Source organism: Pleurotus ostreatus (genome assembly GCF_014466165.1).
Source record: "Pleurotus ostreatus strain PC9 chromosome Unknown scaffold_5, whole genome shotgun sequence".
Taxonomy (NCBI): domain Eukaryota; kingdom Fungi; phylum Basidiomycota; class Agaricomycetes; order Agaricales; family Pleurotaceae; genus Pleurotus; species Pleurotus ostreatus.
In genome coordinates, this window is record NW_023503160.1 from 257,748 (window position 1) to 281,198 (window position 23,451).

The 23,451-nt window shown below is 51.6% G+C and overlaps 9 protein-coding genes across 9 annotated transcripts; 4 read left to right on the forward strand and 5 right to left on the reverse strand.

The window, feature by feature from the left end:
- Positions 1 to 3,211: 3,211 nt before the first annotated feature.
- PC9H_007046 (uncharacterized protein) lies at positions 3,212 to 6,116 on the forward strand (the record flags this gene model as incomplete). The annotated part of the gene is made up of 7 exons (XM_036776582.1): positions 3,212 to 3,365; positions 3,557 to 4,101; positions 4,151 to 4,416; positions 4,516 to 4,656; positions 4,709 to 5,358; positions 5,430 to 5,578; positions 5,814 to 6,116. 7 exons carry the CDS (start codon positions 3,212 to 3,214, stop codon positions 6,114 to 6,116), a joined length of 2,208 nt encoding a protein of 735 aa, XP_036630202.1.
- Positions 6,117 to 6,745: 629 nt separating this feature from the next.
- PC9H_007047 (uncharacterized protein) lies at positions 6,746 to 7,471 on the reverse strand (the record flags this gene model as incomplete). The annotated part of the gene is made up of 4 exons (XM_036776583.1): positions 6,746 to 6,801; positions 6,855 to 6,996; positions 7,055 to 7,121; positions 7,179 to 7,471. 4 exons carry the CDS (start codon positions 7,469 to 7,471, stop codon positions 6,746 to 6,748), a joined length of 558 nt encoding a protein of 185 aa, XP_036630203.1.
- A 1,312-nt stretch (positions 7,472 to 8,783) lies between these two features.
- PC9H_007048 (uncharacterized protein) lies at positions 8,784 to 10,057 on the reverse strand (the record flags this gene model as incomplete). The annotated part of the gene is made up of 5 exons (XM_036776584.1): positions 8,784 to 9,088; positions 9,139 to 9,255; positions 9,314 to 9,387; positions 9,441 to 9,778; positions 9,836 to 10,057. 5 exons carry the CDS (start codon positions 10,055 to 10,057, stop codon positions 8,784 to 8,786), a joined length of 1,056 nt encoding a protein of 351 aa, XP_036630204.1.
- Positions 10,058 to 11,422: 1,365 nt separating this feature from the next.
- Positions 11,423 to 12,726, reverse strand: PC9H_007049 (uncharacterized protein; the record flags this gene model as incomplete). The annotated part of the gene is made up of 5 exons (XM_036776585.1): positions 11,423 to 11,751; positions 11,805 to 11,924; positions 11,983 to 12,056; positions 12,115 to 12,449; positions 12,505 to 12,726. 5 exons carry the CDS (start codon positions 12,724 to 12,726, stop codon positions 11,423 to 11,425), a joined length of 1,080 nt encoding a protein of 359 aa, XP_036630205.1.
- Positions 12,727 to 13,450: 724 nt separating this feature from the next.
- PC9H_007050 (uncharacterized protein) lies at positions 13,451 to 14,664 on the reverse strand (the record flags this gene model as incomplete). Its single annotated transcript, XM_036776586.1, has 3 exons — positions 13,451 to 13,660; positions 13,716 to 13,973; positions 14,026 to 14,664. The coding sequence occupies 3 exons, from the start codon at positions 14,662 to 14,664 to the stop codon at positions 13,451 to 13,453; spliced, it is 1,107 nt and encodes a 368-aa protein (XP_036630206.1).
- A 324-nt stretch (positions 14,665 to 14,988) lies between these two features.
- On the reverse strand, positions 14,989 to 18,296 carry PC9H_007051 (uncharacterized protein; the record flags this gene model as incomplete). Its single annotated transcript, XM_036776587.1, has 6 exons — positions 14,989 to 15,028; positions 15,089 to 15,211; positions 15,282 to 17,295; positions 17,352 to 17,597; positions 17,646 to 18,098; positions 18,149 to 18,296. 6 exons carry the CDS (start codon positions 18,294 to 18,296, stop codon positions 14,989 to 14,991), a joined length of 3,024 nt encoding a protein of 1,007 aa, XP_036630207.1.
- A 133-nt stretch (positions 18,297 to 18,429) lies between these two features.
- PC9H_007052 (uncharacterized protein) lies at positions 18,430 to 19,918 on the forward strand (the record flags this gene model as incomplete). Its single annotated transcript, XM_036776588.1, has 4 exons — positions 18,430 to 18,630; positions 18,705 to 19,247; positions 19,294 to 19,784; positions 19,852 to 19,918. 4 exons carry the CDS (start codon positions 18,430 to 18,432, stop codon positions 19,916 to 19,918), a joined length of 1,302 nt encoding a protein of 433 aa, XP_036630208.1.
- Positions 19,919 to 20,662: 744 nt separating this feature from the next.
- On the forward strand, positions 20,663 to 21,600 carry PC9H_007053 (uncharacterized protein; the record flags this gene model as incomplete). The annotated part of the gene is made up of 3 exons (XM_036776589.1): positions 20,663 to 20,897; positions 20,956 to 21,211; positions 21,261 to 21,600. 3 exons carry the CDS (start codon positions 20,663 to 20,665, stop codon positions 21,598 to 21,600), a joined length of 831 nt encoding a protein of 276 aa, XP_036630209.1.
- An 89-nt stretch (positions 21,601 to 21,689) lies between these two features.
- Positions 21,690 to 22,633, forward strand: PC9H_007054 (uncharacterized protein; the record flags this gene model as incomplete). Its single annotated transcript, XM_036776590.1, has 2 exons — positions 21,690 to 21,694; positions 21,748 to 22,633. 2 exons carry the CDS (start codon positions 21,690 to 21,692, stop codon positions 22,631 to 22,633), a joined length of 891 nt encoding a protein of 296 aa, XP_036630210.1.
- Positions 22,634 to 23,451: the final 818 nt, after the last annotated feature.

Sequence of the window (23,451 nt, forward strand, 5' to 3'; positions counted from 1 at the left end):
GGATGACAGTAGTTACTCATAGGTTCGGCGTCACTTCCTCTCTTCGGCCTTTGCTTCACATTCTGCATCCTTCTGTCATTATTCGACAATTGTATTGATTTTGGCATTGGCCGAGGGTCACCTGGTGTGTACGGTCACATGCAGTACGTAGTGACCCCCCTCGGCCTCGGGCGGTCACTATTCCCAGTCTACTAGCGAAGCAAAGGTGAGTGTTCGGGAAGTGAAAATTCGGAATCCGGGGACACGCCAAAATGTCCCCACGGAAAGAGTCAAGGCTCCTACGATCGGGGGAACGCATGCGAATTTGGCGTCCTTTTCGTTGGCAGTGCCACTGTCAATGGTGTGTGTGTGGGTGTGTGATCAGATCACCACGCGCGCGAGGTGAACTTCGATGGCTTCAGTCCCTACAGTTCCTGATAGTTAGCCTGAGACTGAGGTACCATGCGGTATAGCTCGCGATTTACCACTTATTTTCTTGACTTTCTAACTACCCCTGATGTACTCCTAACAATAACTTCGACGTTAGCTTCGCCCAGCTGACTTTGTGTCAACTATTATTGCATTGAAAGTAGGATCCGAGTGTCGTCGGGGCCGGCAGTTTCGATACGCATACTCGTGCTCCGACTCAGAGACGCAGTGGCATAAATCCCTCCATGAATCAAGCTCAAGGTTGGCAGCTCTTCAGGTGAACCACCATAATCGGAGCGGGTACCTCCATGCACCGTTGTTGAGTACATGCTGGTTGGTTGGATGAATGGCATAAAGGACGCCGCGGCGAAATTGAGGACGAAGAAGGAGGTGCTGACGGGGCGGATGGAGCTATGGCTCCTCCGAGATCCCAAGTGCTAGCTAGCGTGGTTGCGGCGCCGTCAAACTTAGCATTGCCTATGCGAGCGTGCTTGCAACCTTGTACTTGCCTGGGAATCGGGTTAAGTTGGTAAGTACGATAGCATGACGCTAACCTCTGTACTCCAGTCGTGTGCGTGAGCCCGGCGGCATGTTGAAAATGCATGGAGCCTAGTTGATGATCGATATAATAGACCCCAGACGTCACTGACTTAGTGGGACCATGATGGGCTGGAAAATGTATACTACGTACCTGAGATCGTCCAAATGGAACGCCCAGATTGGCAAGAACCAGCACAAGACATGCTTTATCCGTATGTAGAGTATGTTTACTATTCACTCGCTGGACTTCCAAGCCCATGTGCATGTGACCTGTGATCTTCTGCCGGACGTGGAACGAAGGAAAACACAGAAAGGCATAGAACGACAGAGAAAAGGGGAACTTTCGTATCGAAAAGTCATTTTGATGCATGATGTATTGATGTTCGAACGTTCGTGTTGAAGAGGGTAGGAGGGACCCAAGGACGGTACCGGGTATATGGTAATAGCATATTGCCCGAGATCTGAAGAAGTGGAGAAGTCCACGCTAGTCCATGTGGGCTACCTGGTTGTCGATTGAGTCGCGTGCCGAGTCTATGAATAGTCTAGTAAGTAAAGTGTATCTACTTGGGACTTACAAACCTAGCGAGCAGCGAGTCTTGACGCATAAGTCCGACGGCGAAAGAAACCGAAAGACTAAACTGAGAATGGCACGGACGGGTCGTACTAGCCGCAGACAAAGTTAACGGTCGTTGGAAGTAGTGGTACTCCAAGGGCAAATGCACTTACTTATTCGAATGAGTGTAGCCCTGTTTCCTTCGTTCTATGTCATTCTTTAGCTTTTCTGCAATTGTATTGATTTTGGGACTGATGACCTGGGTCCTGGGGTCATGTGCGTGGCCTTGGACCTTTTGCGACTATGTAAATCCGACGATGGTGATGTTGGGGACCTTCCCCAGAGTTTGTATTGCCGATCGGCGGTGTTCGAGTTCAATGACCATGGGGAAATAGAAGGTCCATGCAAGAAGGGAATCAAGGCGTCCCTTGCTAGTGCCAATGGGCGATCACGCGCAGGCGAGTATACTTCTTTGAGGTTCGAGTTCTGGGATCTGAGTGCCCGATGGTCAGTGGCTGGAGCTGGGTTATCAGCAAAGGTGAAAGAACCGTGTTCCTGTGGGTTTATTCTGATGCAGAAGCTGGGAGGCATCCCAGGGATATAACGAAAGGAGAAGCTTAGATTGAACTTCTCCTTCTGATTGAAAATCTACCCAATAGTACTGATTTAACTTGAATTCCTGAAGAATCTCCATCGAACGGAAACATTGTTGAGGTGATTCGGCCCATCTTAAATGAGGTGTTAGTAAAGAGCAAGGTCGAGACGCCGCGACCCCTGGCCTCCCCTTCCTTCCCAGGGGTGCAGCTTACTGGCAAGTCGCTACTGTCGGCTCAATTTCTCCTGAATTTCATCGGTACGCTCTTTCAGTATGCGAGAGCATCACTAGAAAGCCAGCACTCACCATTTGACGCTTGGTCGAAGATCGGGCGCAAGAGTACGTCGTTCACTGACATGCCCAAGTACTGACTGAAAGGTTCTCGCTGCAGTTGTTTCTCTCGTCTATACGGTTTCAGACTTGCCTAAAGATCATGTCTCCTTCCCCCCATCACCTACCTGGCTTCGCGCTTCTTGCTCACATACGCTGTTACTTTCAGCCGTCAGTCCATCAGAACAGCTTCTCAGCACGCACCCAGCTTCCTTGGAAAACGTTGGAGTTAGAGACTTGGGTTCAGCATTCTTTTACCTCGTTCTGGTCTCGTCGCTGCGCTTGTTCCAAGTTCCATTCGTTCTGTTATCCCACCTTGCCTTGTAACCCGTAGATCACATGGGATTTGAAACTGATGGCGAACCCTTTCCTGATACTAATTGTATATCAGTAAACGCCTCGTGTGCGTTGTGCGCCAACTGAGCGTACTCCGCCGTTGATCGTTACTGCGTCTGGATTAACTATTTGTAGCGCCGCCCCGCCTCTAAGGGTAAGCAACTGAGCGAAATAACATTCCGGTGCACACCTATGCACTGGCTTGACAGTGGAGGGTAAATTCATGGTGGTTCTGCTTCATTTTGCTAGGGTCGCAGATATGAGTGGGCGCCTAACATTGAGCGCTGGTAGATGCCAGTACACGTGCCCGGTCCTTAGGGACCGACTACAGCTGTACCCAACTGACGCGTTCTGACTCTTTTCCTCCCATTTCTTTCCCCCAGTCCAGTCATAACCTCCCTGTTCCCATACCACCACCATCTGTACACTGCACCCCATTCCATGCTCCAATGGACGCTTTGAAATTCCTCGTACAGCCTCTTGTCGGAGGCGCTCTCGGTGGCTCGTCGTCTATTGTCGATGGGATGAAGTTTGTAGTCATCGGGGGGACAGTTGAGACTGCTAGGAGAGTCTCTAGCAACGCATGGAGCCAATTCATCAATTGTGAGTTTATGGTTCACTTCGTTATACCGAAAATCTGCTCTGGGAGTAGTCGCCGAAGGACGGTGCTCTCAGACTGAAGCAAAGATGTAACCGAATTCCATTCGTTCCGCATGCTTCTGCTGCTTCCATGAGAATTGCTTTCGAGGTTGATAACTATGTCGTGCAACTCAGACAACTAATACATGCTCCAGCGTTCTATCTAACCGCCCACTTTTCCGAGGACGACTATCCGTACGACTGGCTCATGAACTGGCTGTCACACCGCCCCGAATGGCAGCGTTCGCGAGAGTTTGAGACGACTACGCGGGCAGTGGACACTTTGTCGCCGGAAGCCAAAGACGAGGAAGACGACTCAGAAACGTCCTCGGATTTTAGCAGTACACGCACACGTACACGAGTCATCTTTCAGCCTACCTTCGATTCCACGCACACAATATTTTACAAGGGACACTATCTACATATCACACGCAGCATGCATCCGACGACGCAGTGCACGGTGCTGACAGTGTCTGTTGTGGCGCGGTCGCATAATATACTGAAGGATCTAGTGAGGACAGCGAGGAAGGGCTATGAGGCGGCCAGCGTGCATAAGATCCAACTCTTCTCAGCCGATGCGTACGGAGGGTGGAGATACAGTGATGTGAAGCATAAGCGACCGCTGGCGAGCGTGGTACTGGAGCCAGGGGTGAAGGAGAGGGTGGTGGCGGATGCAAGGGATTTCTTGGCCAGTGAGAAGGTTAGCCGCCGCGTACTTCCACCCTCACGCTGCTAATGTGTTGGTGCAGTGGTATTCAGACAGAGGCATACCTTTCCGAAGAGGCTATCTCCTGCATGGGATCCCGGGGTCGGGCAAGTCCTCCCTCATCCATGCGATCGCCTCTGAGCTGGAGCTGGACGTCTACGTCCTGTCCTTGAGTGCGCCGTGGATGTCGGATGATCGGCTACAGCAGCTTCTCGGAGTTGTGCCCAAGGGAACGATGGTGTTACTGGAGGATCTCGATGCGGCGTTTACGCGCAGCACGACACGCGAAGAGGACGAGAAGAATGCGTCGTCGGATTCCTCAACGGCGGCCAACCAAGAATCTGCTACTGCCACAACTACAACGTTCTCGGGGAGACGGGGTAGGTCAAGGCTCCACCGCTCGTCAAGGACGTCGACCAAGGACACAAAGAAGGACAAAAAGGAGAAGAAGGATAAGGATCGGCTCAATGATGTCAACACACTCAGTTTGAGTGGGCTCCTCAACGCTTTGGATGGCGTTGCGGCTTCAGAGGGACGGCTGCTCTTCGCGTGAGTTCAATACTTGTCTTTCGTTGTGACTTCGATGGTAACCTTGGCTCAGCACCACGAATCATATTGAGCGTCTTGATCCGGCACTCCGACGACCTGGGCGAATGGACATATGGGTTGAGTTCAAGTACGCGACAAGGGCACAAGCAGAAGCGCTCTACAGGAATTTCTTCCCATGCGTTGAGGGTCCAGTCTGGAGAGACGGCAGCTGGGTGAAGAACACCGCCCGCGAAGGCGGGGAGGAGAAAGGAGATATTGATAACGAAGGGAGCATTGAGGGAGATAGTGAGATGGCGAGCGCTGCAGAACTTGCATCGATGGGGCTGGGTAATATGGAAGTGAGGAGTGTGAAGTTGGAGAGCGAGTGTACCGAGGAGGAGAAGGAGAAAGCGTCGTCGACATCTTCATCCTTGCTCGGAAGCCTTTCCATAGGGAGTCTGTGGTCGTCATCTTCAAAGTCAACAGCATCCGAGTCGAAATCGCCAACGTCACCGTCCCTTGTGATGCCCTCTATCCCTCCTTCCTTATCAACCCCCGCTGCCGTCCCCCCTGCATCCCCCTCCAACGCCGCGTCGCAGCTGCCCTATTCGAACGAACTGCGCGCAAAAACGCTGCTGGATGCTCAGACAATGAATAAACTTGCGGCCCTCTTCGCGGAAGGGTTCCCCGAGAATGAGTTTAGTATGGCCCAGCTCCAAGGATGTATGTCTCTGCCTTCTGTCTATCTACTTATTCGCAGGCTGATTGTGAACGGCGTGTGTGTTGACCCATAGATTTACTGAAACATAAATCCCAACCCGAGGTAGCTGCCCATGAGATGACAGCTTGGGTGAAGAGCGAACGCGAGCTACGCGTCAAGCTTGCGAAGGAACGCGCAAAAGCGAAGGCCGAGAGAGAGAAGAGGGCGAAAGAGAGGAAAGAGGTGAGTTTCAAACACCCGTTTTTTCTCTTCTGTTGCTTTTGGATTGGACGGGTCCGAGCTTATCGATCTCCATCGATCGGGGAATCCTCGCGTCCGTGATTTTGGACCCTGAGTCGGTTCGCATGTGGAAGAAGGATTTTAGGAGATCCTCGGTCCATGCCGCGACTCGCTTCGATGTGTTTCCATCCTACTTGCGAACCTGCTTGCTGATTTACACTTGTGGTCTTGTTTACAGCGCGAGAAGAAGGAGAAAGCTAAGGAAGCCGCAGAGAAAGAGAAAACGCAGAATGAGCTCGAGGAGAAGGAGAAGGAGCTTCAGGCAGTGAAGAAGGAACTTGAGGAGCAGAAGAAGAAATCGGGGGAGGAGAGTAAGACCACCGAGGATGGCGACACAGTGGTTGTGAGTAAGGAGGATGGGACGGAGGACAAGAAAGAGGAGGACAAGGAGAACAAGGATGATGATGAAGACGGCGAGGACGATGAAGACGATGAAGAATCTAGCGAAGAAAGTAGTTCCAGCGACGAAGACGACGTATGAGTGCGGCCTCCCAGGCTAGGCCAGGCCACCATCTACCAAATCTATCATGCGACATTTCGATTTCCAAACAAGACGGCTAGACAACATTTTCTCCGCGGTTATCATTCGAATCTCCAGGTCAATATGCATATCTCTCTCTCTTACAACCCCACGTCGACTATCAAGCCCTAACATGACTCTTTCACTGTTCAAACTAGTCCATATCATCACCCAATAGCGGCGATACCTAGACCACAGATCCCATCTGCTTCCCGCTCTGAGTACATTCTTGTTTCCTTCCTTCACCGTGTAAATGCTTTCTCAATCTTCTTGCTGTACATCCATCGATATCGCCATTCCCGCTTCGCTGTACACTTCCTTCTTGCTCACTTGCTCACGTCTCCCATCTGCCCAACGTCGAATCCTCACCATACGTATATATTTTTCACGGATGCGAATGGTAGTAGTGTATACTAAATGGTACCTACCGTCATGAGCAATGCACAAAAAGTTTCCCGCATCTGGAGGATTTTTCCACAGAAAGTGATGTATTAGCAGCATCATATGAAAGAGTGTATGACGAAGGTAAATGAATGTCTATGTTATGGGAGAAAAGAGATTAGAGAGACGGCGACTGATTGACATGTAAATTAAGAGAAAGGGCGCCATTTATCCCGCTTCTGTCGTTCAGCCAGGAGGTAGCTCACTGTGAGAGATTCAGTTGCATAGTCATGGAATTAGACGGGGAGAATAACCTACCGATGACTTTCTCCAGCGAGTCGGTGAGCTCTGGCTTGACATCCAACCAAGCATGCCGAGACATACGGAGCACCCAGAAATAACGTTTGTGGCTGTGATATTGGACAGCAGGGGCCTTCTCGTCCTCGCCGTCCTTCAATAGCTATAAGAGTAATACAGTCAGAATCACTGGATTGAGAGAGCTGCTGGATCGAACTTACTCGAAGCTTGCGCCTGTGTGATTTCCATAGATATTCCGTTCCTGTGTCGGTGGCGAACTTCCCGTCCCTTCATCAAAGAGAGAGAATCAGACATAGTCGGACACAAAGGTAACCATGCTCCTACTTCAAAAACTCAGATGCACTTATCCAGTCACCCAGCTGTGGACCCTTCTCCGTCGGCTGCAAGAAACGAACTCTGCGATCAGCCCCCCTGAGGCCTTCAATCTCTGCCACAGTTGTGAGCAGGCGAGTCTCCACGTCGAACCTATTAATCTTCGTTGTGGTGGGGTGCCAGTAGCGTGTGACTACCTCGAAATAGTATCGATCGTCCTCGACGGCGATGGTGGTGTTGCGCACACTGTTGGCAACGATTTCCATCTTAAGCGGAGGGTCCACTTTCTTCATGGCGCGGGACATGACTTGCGACTGAGGAAGTGATGATTGATGGTAGCGGTAGGGATTCGGAAGAGAGAGCAAAGAATTGGGGCAAGGGGGATTGACGGCTTATATTCCAGGGGACTATAACTATCCCGTAGATCCAGCGGAGGCCGGCGCGCTGTTTCAGACCATTTCCCCCCATGGCTGAAAGCCGGTGACAATGTATGGGAATTCGCTTCCCATCCTCATTCCGGCTGAATGGAGCGTGGGCGAATCTCGACCACGGAGGGTGTATGAACCCTCCGGCACGTACGCAGTCGCTATTCAACCGGAGGTGTCTATCAGCGATAAACATAGAACATAGCCAACAGGTACGGACTTTCACAGCAATTGGAGCTAGACGGTCAGAACGAGGTCGGGGCGGCCACCTTACTGACGCGATATACGTCAAGCTGAGACCCAAGAAAAATACGCAAGGTCGGTGCTGTAGAGGAGATATCTGCAGTTGAGCACGACGGGTTGGAGTCGCCGACGTATCAGTGTGACCTATTTTGTGGACGAGAGTTGCGGCGAACTCCATACAGCAAGTAAGATAAGATAAGATACTTGAAAATGAATCACAATTGGATACGGTGTATGGCCTATAATAAATTAACATTTCCGCCGGCGAAATTGAAATTGAAACGGCAGCTTACCATCTACGCTTCCAAAGCACAGAGTATCCAGTGCGTTCATCTAAAATATTGGAGTATCCAGCTTCGCATCCCAATGTTCCTTGGTTTGGGGCACCCACCTGATTGAACGCAGGTTTGGTAGTACAGACCCATCAAAAGGCTTTCTCTCTGACGTCGACGTGCGGCGCGTATCGTAAAATAGCTTAATATGTGTTGGTGTGCTCTGGCACGCCGAGATGATTTCCGCGCTATGTCGTTGCGCCAAAGTAGGCTGGTCAAGTTTTTGAACGTGGGGGGTAGGCTCAGCGATGCCTGGCACAATGAATAATCCAAAGCTCGCATCTCCAAAAACCTAATGCTTGTTGTACTGGAAAGGATGCGGTTCAGATCGCCATACTGCGACGATGATAGAGAATGGATGGTCAAAGCGGTGGTGTATTTAGCGTAATGAAGGTTCGTATCGATAGCCCTGCGGAAGCCTTTGAGTTGTTTGCCACGAAGATTGATATAAAGTTCGAGGCTTGAAGTGGCAAGTTGATAGGAGGCCATTCAAGAGGGCTTTTGAATCGTCAATGTGCCCAATGATCTCGTCGACTATTTCCACTGGGAGGGTGAAAACGGTGCAGAAGTAGGAGACGGTTAGAGGAATTCTTTCTGTCCGTACCCCTAGTCCCTGTTCATGCCACAATCTTCCGGCGTACATCCGTCCCGTCTACGTGCGAGACACTTTCAACCTTGAACGTACCCAATTCGACATCGGATCTATTGGCACTCTCCCTTATCCCTTGTTCTGAACCCCCTACGCTGTGGGTCCGTATCTCCAAGCTTGCCATGCCACGAGATTTGGCTTTAAACGACGAGATTCGGCTCGTCTCAGGTTGATGAAGAGCATGCTGCTCAGCCCAACGACTTTGGGCACACCATAATGTCGCCAAGAGGGAACAAACGATCTCGACATTGACGTTCGTAAAGAATATATAGGCTACATAAGTCTTTATCAACGAAGCAAAGGAAGAAGAGGGGATTACTTACATGCATAGGAACCCTTCCCTTGAAAGGCAAAGACGAGTTGCCCAATGCCCAAGACGCAAGGAAAGACGAAACTTGCTGCCGCTAGATAAAACAGTCGTTTCAATGTGTCTTTAGCGCCTAGTATGGTTTAGATCAGCAGGTTGCAAGAACTTTAATGACCAAAAGAGGGGCTCACTCGAGACTATGCCAGATGACTTGGCAGATCGACGGCCCATTCCTAGCTTCCAAAGGAAGAATAAGGATGCGTAACTACATGATAACGTTAGCAGTAACTTCCTAGATTGCAAGTTCACATTACTCACCAGTTGTCGAGCACGAGGAGGGACCATTCGATCTTGTGGTTCGGGTTAAAGTGCTCAAATCCGCTACCAAGGCTGGCGGCAGGGTCGTTGCTACGTAGTAGAACCGAGAGTTTTTTCAAGAAGATGCCAATGTTGATCAGACGTGCGATCTTGAACAAGGCAAGAGGTATGAATACGATGCAGAGCATTGTCTTTGATGTACTGTGGCGGGGTAGCACCACGTACAGCCGGAAGGCAAGAATGATATCGATGAAGACTGGGAGGGTTATCGCGCAGGCAAGCACAGCGATGCTCCTGGAGGTGTCACTTGCCGTTTCGGGATGTAGGATTACATTAATCTAAGCAGAGAAGATTGAGCGCGGAGGGAATAACGCCAATTGCGAATGTGCACTAACATTGTAGGCGGCAAGGCCGACATTGAAGGCAATTCCTACGGAGACAGAGAACAAATTCATGAGGAATATGGGTCGGCGGCGAAGGGCTGGCGTCGAGAAGTAGAGAAGCATGATCAGAAGGGGGACTAGGGAAGCGGACCATGCTGCCCCGATCACGATGAAATTCAGGCAAGGATGAATCCCTTCGATGTACTGAGAGAGGAATGGCGGTAAGGAGGCCATAAGGACAAGGAAGAAGGCCAAGCGGTCGATGTTTGAGACTGGACGTTCTGTTGCTCAGAGCTTTATGGCTACCGGCAATGGTGGACATTGATGCGAGACAACCTTTTTGGCCATCAATTTCAATCGGAAAAGAAGGTGACTGACATCGAAGCAACAGCATCTAATGATGCCTTTATTCGAAAGGGCTGGATCATTACTGTGAGACCTCTGCAATTGCGTTAATTCATTATGTTCAAGGAGCCATAGGTGGCATCTATGGGATCCGGATCAGTGTGTTTGTCTGCAGCGACATTCTCGGTTGATTCTCACCAACGAGACTGTCCCAATATCATACCGAAGGTGATACCCCTCGGGAATGTTGCTAGATTTTCTATATAAAAAAGACCGCCTAAATTTGGGCTACTCGCCTCCGTTAGTATGGAAAATAAAGCCAATGGAGTGACTTCAAATTTGGTACAGCAGGTGTGGCGACAAGGTCACTTGGCTTCCATCGAAGATCATGGTGGCAAAACTTCATGTGGATCACAATCTATTCGGCAACAATGAGCATATTAAACTCGCATAGCAACCAAGACCGGCGCACCATGAGTCTTGAGACGACCATTACGTTCCAGCACCACCTTATCGTTGGAATTGGATGGCAAACGTACAACAACAATTTCCAATGACCACTGTGTGCGGCGTAACTGGCGCGCATTGAGACGAAAGGAAGTGGGACCTCAATGAGGGTCGCTGAACCATGTATGTTACTTTTAGCCTGCATCATGACTCCCAAGAAATAGGGCATAAGAACTCGTAACATTTAGGGATGTTTTGGACAGACATACCCAGTAATTCATGCATCCCGACGCCGACAAGATATCCTTGGTGCTTACCGGCCGCGGCTCATAAGGATCATCAAGTTGGTCGAGTCTGGGCACAAAGCTCGGATGCCACAAATCCTCGCCGTTAAGCATATACTAGAGCTTCTAGCAGATAGACCGTCCCATAGAAGGCATTGAGGCCATTGAAAAGGTGTAAATTGCATCACCATCGCGGGTACCTTCATTGTAGTTGAGATTTCAGTGGTTGGACGTTCAATCGTAGGCGCTTGTGGCACGTCGCAGGGCCACGTGGATGTCAAGAATGGAGCCAAAATCCCACCTCAAGATGGTTTGTCGTGTAGCTGAAGTCGCAGATGAACTGCACTCTAGATACATAATGAAGGCGGGGCCAAACCCGAGTGCAGGCAGCAATTTCAGTTTTCGATGACGCTCCACTACATAGCCGAGAGATTCCGTGATGTGCGTCGCGAAGTACGCGAACGATAGTTATTCTGCCTGACAGTAACAGTCCACACTAGGTTTGAGGTAGTCATCGTCTAATTCACACTATATTCAACTCCCACTTATTGCCACCCGTGTTGTTCAAAACGACTTTTTCGTTGTCTTTCGACATTTCCTCAGCTCGATGTGGGTCGATATCGCCGTTGGTTTCGACAATGTCGTCTTCCAATGAGTTTCGGTGGATCGTAGCATTTGTTGCTTCCACGTTGGTTATGTCGCTTTGATGGGATTTCACTTTAAAGGAGGAGATGCGGTTTCCGTCAGATTGCTGGGGGGCGTATCGGTCGGAGAAGCGGCTTTGGGCAGCCCACAGTGTGGCCACGAGAGAACAGATAATCTCGACATAAACATTCGTGAGGAATATGTAGACTAATTCCGAGCATCAGCCAAATAGGAAAGAGGTGTAGACAAAGGACACTCACTTCCATCATAGCCTCCACTGCCTCGGAAGGCAAATATCAATTGCCCAACGCTAAGCATGCAAGGGAGGACAAAACCTGCTGCTCCAAGATAAAATAGTCGAGTCAGTGCATCTTTGGCATCTATGAACAAGATTAATCGATAGCTCTGGAATGTGAACATAGAGATACAGATACTGACGAGACACGATGCCTGAGGATCTTGCAGTCCAGGAGCCCGTACCGATCTTCCACAGGAAAAAGGCTGAAGCGTAACTGAATAGAAAGCAAGACGGATGAGACGAAGTGCTTAGACCTCCCGAATCCGACACACCAATTATCAGCCACAAGAAGGCACCACTCAATCTTGTGGTATGGATTGACGTGCTCGAAGCCCATCAAGCTCAGGGCGGGGTTACCCTCACGGAGAACACTCGCGAACTTGATGATGAATAGGATGTCGTTTGTCAGACGGGCGACCTTGAATATGGCAAGTGGCACAAAAACGATGCAGAGAAGGGACTTTGATGTGGTGCGGCGCGGTAGCACAACATAAAGACGAAACGCGAGAATGACATCAATGAACACCGTGAGGAGAAGAGCGCTGGATATCGCTGCAATGACTGTATTCGTGTCAGACGGCTCGTCGGGGTGGCGAATGCCCTTGATCTGCGATACTCAAGTTGATGAGTTCTACGATTCAGAGAAAATCGGAGGTCCATACACTTGTGGCTGAAATCTCAAAACCAAGCGCAATGCCTACGGCCACGGACAGCACGTTCATGATAAATATGGGTTGGAGACGAAGGGCCGGTGTGGAGAAGTAGAACAGCATAATTAGGAGCGGGATTAGGGAAGCAGACCATGCAACCCCGATCATAATGAAGTTTATGAAGGGCGAGATGCCAGCAATGTACAAAGAAATGATTGGAGGGAGGGAGGCCATGGTGAACAACGGAAAGAGCCAACAGTCTGTTCGAGGATCGAGCACAGTATCGCCGCGTCTTTATGCATATCTACGCAAATGTATCATATCTGAAGCTGTGAAAGGACTTTGGAGGGACTGACGAAGATAACGGATTTGTGATGGCCTGTTTTCTATGGATTGGATGGAGACCGAAATGGCTGGGATCACTTCGCATATTGTATGAAGCCTACTGCCAGAATCATCGTCTCGGGGAATATGTACCTGACGCCATCGGTCTAAGCACAACCGATAGAAGGAGGAGGTGAGAAAATATGCAAATATAATGAACGAAGTACCGCGAGATCCTTTTACAGACAGGGCCTTCAGGTCAACGTTGCTAATTCTGCGTCACAGCGAGAAAGTTCTCACTGACTAAGGCACCGAGCCTCGCAGCGTGAGTAGCAGAAATATATCGCGAACAGGGCCATGGAGCGATAAGTATGGAGAGACTCAGATGAGTTACGCACTGGTGAAAGGGAATAAAGGGTAGGAAGGTCGTTGGGGTGGCACCAGTGTACGACCACGTACGCACGACGTACCGGATTGACATTAGCCATCACTGTGACTGTTCTCTAAACAGGCGTACTTGGTTTGGAAGTAGGCCCAGTTCCGTTTCGGAGGACAATGGGAGAAAACCTATATCATCAGATAAAAATACATGGAAAACGAGCGAGAAGTAGTACTGCAACATCCAGGGGCCATCCTACCGAACTGACATATACAATCCTTCCACTGCGATATTTGCCTGCCATACCCCTAGTCGTCTGGCTGCCCTCAGGATGAACGGCGCCGGTATGATTAAGGCGATAGATATCGGCGTAAGGACCAGGAATACGAGCATCAGCACGATTGTTATGACCGGCTTGATAACCAAGAAATAGAAAAGCGCTTGATAAGAGGTCGAGTCCCTGAACTGAAATGACGGGAGACGTGAGGTTATGGGGGAATCATGAGGATATTGGATGTACCATAGCATAAGCGTTCTTGTAGAAGGACGTTTCTTTGACTCGCGTTCCTTCTGTTGTGCCAGCTTCGATCTCTTCTAGCGTCGCCTCCCTGTACCTGGTGAATATGGGCCGCGGGGGATACGGTGGTGGGAAAGCGAATGGAGCATGGAAGCGCGTTTGAATGGCTAATTCGCCTCGGGCAAACATTCGTGCGCCCAACAGGTCTAAGAAACACAGCGCGACACCAAGAGGGAGAGCCATAAGCAGCGTTGTCCCTGTCTGTGGAAATACCTGTCAAACTACACGCCTAGAAGAAGAATGTGTCGCGTACCAGCGTGAAGACGAAGAGGTACACCCAAGCCAATAACGCGTACGGAAAATTCAGTACCGCCAGGTGCAGCAGGGACCAGTAGTACTTCTGCTTCACCACCGGCCGAAAGTACCGCTTCAAGCCCTCCGTCGAGAGTAGTGGTGCCCTGCGTGATGGCGCCTCCTCGGACATCAGCAGGATTCTGCCTTCGCTCGTATCTACATCCGCCAGAAGGTCTGAGCTGGAGTCATCGTCGCCTTCGGGTTGGAACAGTGATAGTAGGGTGTGTGCAAGCGATGGCGCGGCTGAGGCCGTCGACAACACACTCGTGTGCGAAAATGCACGCTGCCTGCTCGCGCGCCTCCCCGACGGCGAAGCAGGCGACAAGAACGGCGTCGACTCCGATGCTTCGTGGTCGTTGTCGCCAGTAGGGAACTGCTGTGAAGACGGGGTGATCAGTGCCGCATCCAATTCAGAATGCTGCGAATCCGAAGAGGCGATTTGGGAATGCGCCGTGCGTGCGCCCCGACCTGCGTTTCGTGAACGTCGTGTGCTGCGCGGGGACGGGTAAGGTGGCGGTGGGTCATTTTGGGGGGAATTCGGGTCCGGAATTGACGCTATGTCTATTGTTGTGTGGACTGGTGAGTCTCCCGCAGCCATCGAGGCAACTGTCGCTGAACCGTAGAATGTTCAGGAGAAGGCGTCGGCTACTTGTAAATGTAATACCAAGTTGTTTGGCTCGCAGGACCCAAGCAAACAAATAGTACACCCGTGTCACACTTGATGCTAATTGACTCGCAAAAAAAATTGGCAACTTCTGGAGTCCAGCTTGGGGTAGGCGGGAGCTACGCGGTTCAGATCCAATGTCCGGTGCTAAATGGCTTTGCCAAACATGAAACTTCGAGTACCCAATATTGATGCCCAGCAAAAGTGGAAATTTTTGCGCTTGCTTTTCAAACAAACGCTGAGGATAATTTATACAGTTCAATCAAATTTCTCGTGCACTACTACGTCCATCACGGACCTAGGGAATCAAAATGTTTATGAACACACCGTTGAACACAAGAGACGGGCGTAGACTGACCTCAGGTTCATGGAGATGCCCGACTCTACGTCGGTCAAGGTAAGCGTATCCACAGACTGTACACCAGGACTGAGGGCCAGAAACTCCATGCGAACAGACTGGCAAGTTGATGGCCGAAGCGGACTAAACACCATATTCCAGTCAATATGGAGAGCACACGATCAATAGACGTGTAGAGAGAGGGAGAACACACCCGACTCTAACACGGTTGTCCAAGGCCAAAATCCCAGGAGCCCCATTCCAATCCTTAAACCGAGCACCCTCACTCAGAGCGCCCTTCCTAACCGTCCTCCGATCCGGATAGCTCACCTCCAACCTCCTCGTCCACGCACTCTGGTTGAACACAAATATATCAAGCGTAAACGTCTCCAACGGATATATCTTCCCTGGCCCCGTCCCCTTGCAAGGTTCCTCCTCCTGGCCATCAGGCGACGATCCACCCAAGGCGTCCGCCAGGCTATGCTTCCTCTTCACCGGCAGCATTCCCACGCTGACCACAATCGCCTCCCTGCTCTCCTCCGCCCTCTGCAGCTCCCTCAACATCGTCTGCTCGCCAAACGCACCGGGCACGAGCGGCAGCGGCGTGTTCGACCCACCCCCACCACCTACAGCACCCCCAGGACTAGGAGCGCCCGGGAGCGTCACACCAAGGCCCACCCCCTTCGCGCGTTTGACGTCAATCTTGGGACCGACGTTCCCCGAATTCTGCGAGACGATGGGATTCTGCGAGGGCGGCAGCACCGGCAACCCTGAGGGAGAAGGATACGAGGGATACGCTGGCGTTGGAGGTGGCATTCCCCCATTTTCAGTGATCGAGATAGGGCTGGTCACCCTCGTATCGTCACTTCCATCGAAATGGGCGGATGCAAACGGAGCTGCAGGCCCAGCACCGGCCATATACGGAGCATTGTACGTTGTTGGCGATCGCGCATTCTGTACGTTCACGGTGACCGACGGTGGCATGTACGAGAGGCGGTTGTTCGCGTTGCTAGAGCCAGCGCCTGGGGATATAGGATTGGGGGGACGAAGGTCTCTCGCAGGTTGATATCCTGGGTTAAGCATGGATGTCGACGACCGCCACCCGCCTGAAGCTGATGGTATGCGCCCAGGCTGGCTTCCCGGTAACGAATGCCGCTTAGGCACACCCGCCATACCGCCGATTGAGGCAGACGTCGGTGACCTTATCGGAACGCTCGCTCTCCTGTCGGCGCTATCACCACCAGAACTTCCTTTCGCAAGTGGAAGGGGCGATCGCGCGCCAGAGAAAGACATAGGGAACGGCGAAGGGGGTTCAGGGAGCGTATCCTTGAATTTCGACGACGTCCCCAGATCGTCCGGGCGTGGTACGGATTGGTCTTGCGCGTTGGCTGCTGACGCGGAGAGGTCGAGCACGCAGTTCCACCGTGAGGAGAATGTCTCGGTGGGATACACCCCATCCTTGTTCGCCCCGGTTGGCATGATCGGTCGTCCGTAGACAGTGATCGATACTGCTCGCTGAAGTTCTGGATTGTGCGCACCAGCGATACTGGGGTCTCTGGAGAGCGAGAACCCATCCATGTCGTTCGGCGTCTTGAGGAAGGACACAGCGTAGAGGAGATTGTACTGCCCCATACTCTCTATGCGAATAGGGAACTTCGATCCTTCTTTGGACTTTGCATCGCCGTCTCCCCAGCCGATAAGCCGGCTCCGCGCACCCTCCCCACCAATGCGCACATCTACATTCTCGACTTCAAACAAAACCCCAGGCCCCGAGTCCCCCGAGTTCTCTACCTCGACGGAGAGGATGACTGTTCGTTCTTCGTTGCCTGATTCACGGAGATCCTTCTGCTCGGCAGCTTTCTCGTCCTCATCACTGTCATCACTGTCGTCGTCACTGGGTGCATCCCTCGCCGCGCGCTGTTCGTCTGCGTCCGTGTCATCGCTCTCCCCTCCCTCGTCGCCTTCCTCGTCCAGCATGACCGCTGGAACAAAAACAGTCCGCATCCTCACTCTGAACCCCGAAGCCGTACCCAACGTCCGCCGAAACGACTTTCTCAGTGTCGGATGCGTGGTGCGCAAAGCGGTCAACGGTGAAGGTGACGGCGCAACAGGAGAAGGCAGGGACGTCGGTGCCAACGAGAATAACTTACGCCGCGTCACGATTCCTAGGCGCGTCGTGGGGAGAGTGAGCGCGTTCGTATCCTCGCTTAGGGTATAGTAAGTCGGTCCTATTTACATGATGTCAATGCAGGGAAATGCGTGTATGGTGAAAGGATTGACGTACCACAGGCTAAGCCTTCCAAGATGTTCGCTTCGTCGAGACCGTTTAATTCGTTTCCGTCAGTAGCAGTGGGCTTGTCTCGCGGCGATGGCAATGGGACTTCGGTTGATGATGCGATAGCGCCATGCGCAGCTAAGAAAGCAGCCAGAGGGTGTTTGGGGTATTGATGCAACGAAATGGACTTCTCGCGCAACGTTTCGGACACCGTAAGACACAACAACGGATCTTCATATTTGAGTGATACGAACGCTAGCGGCGCGCGTCAGAAAGCCGTTGAAAGGAACATCATCAACTTACATATTCGCAACCCCAATCTGTACACTGCAACCCATACCTGCTCCTCTTCTGACCAAAGCAAGCAGAAAGCCTCGCCAGACTCTCCGTCCGCCGACTGGCCCCATATGCTAGCCATGAGCAATGTCCCCTCAGCCTGCACGTACTTTCTATCATGGTCGGCGGTCAATGGTGTAGGATTTGGTGTGTTCGGAGGGTAAATGGAGGGATGCTGCGAGCCTGGACGCGGGGTAATCTTCAGTCCGAGCGACCCAGTTCTCGGAGGAGCTGATAAGCGCGTCGTGTCGGGGGTGTCAGGCAAAGTCGCCGGTACAGACGATATATACGTCGCTTCTACTGTGGTTTGGAGGTGGGCCAAGAAAGACAGCAATTCTGGTGGTGGTTTGTCCTGGGACACAGGTGTATCGGATAATGGGAGGTTGATGCGGAGAGTAACCAGAGCGTGTAGCTGCTCATCTGCCTGGATCCAATAAGTTTTCCACCAAGTACGATAGTCCCTTGCGCACCAAAGAACGCCTGCTTCCGCTCAGCGGAGCCGGAGTTCAGACGGGCGAGCCATTCATCCGTCGAACCTTTCGGGGGAAATTCTATAGACGTGTCCGGAACTGACACCTTCAGTATGGATGAATTGAAGAGTGATTCAAAGTCGGACATTGAGGCCGCTTCTGATACTAGCACTATCGCACAAGTGGAAAGAGAGTCTATTTGGCAGAGCCATGAGAAACAAACAAGCAAAGCTATACCAAGCCTGTTTCAGACGGTGAGGCTCCCATTTCCCGAATCTCAGATGTTCCCATCGTCCTTGAAGTCTCCCTCGCTCCCCCGACGATCCGATTCCTTGAATGCGACCCAGCAGAAGTCATCCATCCAGCCCATCTTCTTGACCATTGAGCAAGAACTCCACGATGCCAGGCGCGTGCAGACGCATGGCCAAGAGGATGACCTACGGGGGGCATTGGGCATGGTGATCAACCGTGTCAGTGAACTGGTATGCTCTCTGCCAGTATCGCGATTCCATTCTTGCCTCAATGTTCTTGGTTGCTCGCGTGGATGGTCGACTAGTCCAGTATGCTCGCCGACGCGTATAAATCCCAAGTAGACCTCGAAACGCAGCTCAATCTCGCGAAATCGAACCTCAAGTTGGTCATCGCGAACAACGAAATGCTTGAAGAAGCTCTTCGACATGGCAATGGGAATTCGAAAGATGTCGGCTGGCGTAGGAGGAGCGGCAGAGATAGTAGCATGACGCCTGAACAAGGGTACAGGCATAGCGTCGACTTTCCGGTGCCTTCATCGGCCTCCACTATAGAGAGTAATCCAGACTTTCCTCCTACTTCGTCGACAAGGCCTGCATCCCCCGCGCCGAGCCAGTCGGAGAACAGCAGATTCTTCAAGTTTCGCTTTACCAGCAACAACGCAACACCGCCCATAAACCACCTAACATCCCCTTCCCTCCCATCACTGGCTACCCACTCCCATCTCAAAGAATTGGAGGAAGCGACTGCGGAACTGGAGAAAGAACGAGTCAGATGCAAGAAGGCACTTGATGACAAGGCATCGTTAGAGGCGGAAATAGAAAGCTTGTCTCAGGCCTTGTTCGAGGAGGTTCGCGCTTCCTCCTTCTGATTGTCCCGTACTAACGGTTCTCCAGGCGAATAAGATGGTGGCAACTGAACGGATCAAACGTGCTGAGACTGAGGAAGAACTTCGCGAAGCCGTTTTGGAGAAGGAAGCCCTACGGAGCGCACTGAAGCTGATCGAGGGAGAAAACACTCATCTTCGCTCTAATTCAACTCCAAGTGGCAGCAGTCCCATCATCCCTCCGTCCTTGCGCCCCATAACGCGATCCAGGTCATCGTCAGAGGTGGCAATTAAATCCCAGCCGGGGTCACCAACAACGACGAAATTACCCGATTCGCCGCAGGCTCTGGATGATTCCCCTGATACCCCAACGACACCAGCCTCCGCACTTCCCTCGGATTCTGAACCAACGCCGCAGTACGCAACTCATCGGCAGTCACAACAATATATAGGCCTGTCCGAAGCGCCAGACTCCCCGTGGGCCGACGTTGCCTCTGCCTCTCCGAGAATAGAACGCACCGAGAGTTCAATGATGTCTGCGGCGGCTCTGTACGCCATGCGGTGAGATCCTCACGAGACTGGAAATAAGGACTTTTCTTGATACCAATGCATTGGCTGGCCATCGTAGCATCGTGTACGTATATATCACATCAATCATAATATCTAACTGGGGTGCATCGGTCTTATGGATCTAAGCAACTTGAGAAGGGAATCGAAAAGTGGGCCCACGCTATCAGTGGTAGCGACCGTCTGTCATGTGCGAGCCTTGAGGGTCTTCGTTGGCAGCGACGACACTCTTAGCCCTAATGTGCCGTCTATGTCCCTACCCGGTGACGGGGAAACTGTAGCCTGCTTGAAAGTTCACCCTACCAACGCTATCGTCACTCAGTGAGTAGTCTCCTCATATCCTACACAACCTCCAGGCGTATGTAGAGGACGGCGCGAAGAAGAGAGGTAAGGAATGGAGAAACGACGAGAGCCACGTCACATACGTAATACTCGGCGGCTTAGAGTTAGATCTTAGACCCCAAGAACTGCCGCCAAAGCGACAGTAACACGGTCGAGAAATGGAGAAACGAATTTGGTCACTTTCTTCATACCAATAAAAATGCAGGGTACTCCACGCAATGAACCGCTGCATTTCGCGCAGGGCAGAGGCAACTGTAGAGGCGACACAAAACAGCATACTAGACTGTTGCTAATGCATTTGTTGGACATCGTAGTAACGGAAGTACTTGTAAAGATCATCCAAGTTGGAAGCATCGATTGTTTGGATCTAAGCAACTTGGCAAACGCGTCAGAACTGCGCCCAGGAGACAAGGGACGCGCGGAATGCACTAGAGTTCCATGTGCTGGCGGCGACCGTGGGTTCCAAGCATTCCGTTATATGGCAGTCTCGAGCTCTCCGTTAGCGTCGACGTCCACTTTGACGACCCGCCATGTACACCTCTTCCTCCACCACTGCCGCCCTCATCGCCGCCCTCGCCCTCCTCCAGCGAACGTTTGCTCAAAACGTGACCACGGAGAGCGTAGGCCTCTCGTTCACGCAGGCAAAGATTGTTCCAGATGTCCTACCGTCCTTTGCGCCCTCGGGCGTGTTGGAGGTGATCTTTACGGATCCAAATAATTCGAACAGAACTCAAGTTACACCTGGGATGAACCTCACTGTTTCACGTACGTCCTCCGGCTTGATGATATATCTGCAGTCTGATATCAGGAATATCTTTTACAGAAACATCGTCTCTACCGACGCTAGGAATATCAGGTCTCCCTCCTTCGTTCGCACCACAAACCTTCGCTGTCGTATTGATCGACCCGGATGCACCAACTCCCCAATCCCCTTCAGCAGCACAGTTTCTTCACTTCCTAGGTGGAGACTTTGAGATAAGAGGTGAAGCGGTCGAGACGACGCCAGCTCTTACCAATCAGTCACAGGCGGCGATGGAGTACGTCGGACCAAATCCTCCTGCTGGCTCCCCACCCCATAGGTACGTGTCAAAATCCCTGTTTACGAAACATAGTTCATGTTGTTCCAAGATACGTACTCTTAGTGTACAACCAAAACACGCTTCCAATAGCTGATACGACCTTCGGGGCTGCCGCTGCGCCTTTCGTCAATGCATCCACCCCACGAGCCAACTTCAACGTAACGCAATTCGCGGAGCAGACGATGATCACCGGGCCTGTTGCTGGGACATTCTTCTACGTCGCGCCGGATAGTCCAGCGCCATCATCAAGCTCTCTTCCAGCCACAGGGACAGCCGCTTCTGATTCTACCACAACGTCCACCTCAAACTCAGCAACTAAAAGCGGATCTGTGTCTCATTGTTTAGCGGCATTGGTTGCATTGGTTCTACTTGCTTTTTGCTCTGTATAACTATCTCAATGCTACCCCTATTCAGCTATTTTTCAGTTAGTTGGGCGCCTAGTACTTAGTACTTAGTTCTGAACCTTTTTCTTCGACGGATGAAGTGCGTAAATAACACCACTGTACAGTTGAACTTGCGTCGTGACTTTGCTTCAGGGCCGTCTGGATCCCTCACGAACGGCTGAATGATCTCCTGCGCTCCAATATCCCACCATCGGATTCTGAACGTGTCGCCATCTCCAAAGAATTGAGCCTCTGTCACAGTCGCTTGGCACAGCTTGACTCCTCAAGCGATGAACTGCAGCACCTCTCTGACTGCCTCAGGATAGTCGCTTCGCCTATACGACGGGTGAATCGAGACATTCTTCACCACATCTTCCTGTGGTACATTCGGCGAGGCCCAGAAACTTTCGCCAGCTTCATCTGTCGTCCCGCACCTTGGACGATCGCCGTTGTCTGTCGTAGCTGGCGCGAGGCCGCGGTGTCCACCTCTGCCCTGTGGTCCTTCGTCCAGCTGCCTATGACTGCACCACAATGGCAATTCGACGAAAGGACGAGCACGCAGATGGCGCGAGCAAAAGTAGGGCCATTGCATTTCAAAATAGCCCCGGATATGGACTTCATGTGTTTGGGCGAACTCACCTCCCTTACGATCATCGGAGTAGCCTTGTCGGACGAAGATGTCGTCTCCATCATTTCACATATCCCTCAAGTACAGCAATTGTCAGTATACAACCTACCATGGCCGGGTCCCTCATCCAGGCCCTACCGGTTCATAGCGAACATAACGTATCGCCCGAATCAGCCTGAGCACAGATGCTTGGCCCCTTTGCTAACGGACGTCGCCATCCCTCTGACAGCCGACACGGTCAACTTCGTGAACTCGAGGAGCCATGACTACGACTGCGAGTCAGCGGACTTTGTCGAGAAGCTGAGGCGCGTAGACCTCAAGGCTCCGTTCCCCCCAGGCGCGTACAATCTCGTCGATAAGATGCTGGACTCCGTCGAGAGGGGGGTCAAAATATATGGCGGCCCATTTTAGGCGGCCGTTGTATCACCAGTCACGCCGGCAGCTATTTACTGCACCCATCTACCATGCCCCTCTTGTGGAACGACCCGAAGTCGTTGTTGTCTCCACTGTTACATGGTTTCCCGTCTGCTCTGTTCACTTGTGCGCAGCATCCCTAGACGTCTTTCTAGTCACTGACAACTCCTAATAGTGTAATTGCTCGGGGGTGACCTCACGTATTATAAGGTCAAATGTCTTATTTTATACTTGAACGTCCAGCAGGCATGCGGATATCAACACAATCCCCGAGAGACTAGTCTCCCTTTTTGGAGAGCTTAAAGGACCAATTGCAGCCTGTTTGCTGTATCTTCCTGTCATGTGCGACGAAGCACCCCCGCGTGAGTCTACCGGGCTGGCGGCGCATATCCTGATCAACTTTGCCACACGTCTTCGTCGCACCTCACCTTGCTCACGATCGCTCGTGTCCCGTTGACCGACTGGGAAGTCATCGTCCTCATAGCGGAATGTCCCAACCTCACCCAGCTAACACTGCACGACCTCAGCTATTGCGACTACAAATTTTTAACCGACCTTGGGCATCATCGATCATCCAAAAGTCGACCCACTAGCTTACGTTCCCTTCTTGCAAGACGTGACCGTCCCCTTGTTTACCCACACCGTGGGCTTTGTCAATTTACGCAGCCATGACTACGGCCCTCACGACTTCGTCAAGAAGCTGCGCTGCGTGCGTTTGAAAGGACCATTTGCAGTTGCAATATCTCTTCTGATTGACTACATGTCGGGAGCGGTTGAGAGAACTTGATGTCTGACTCGGAATAACCGTAGAAGAT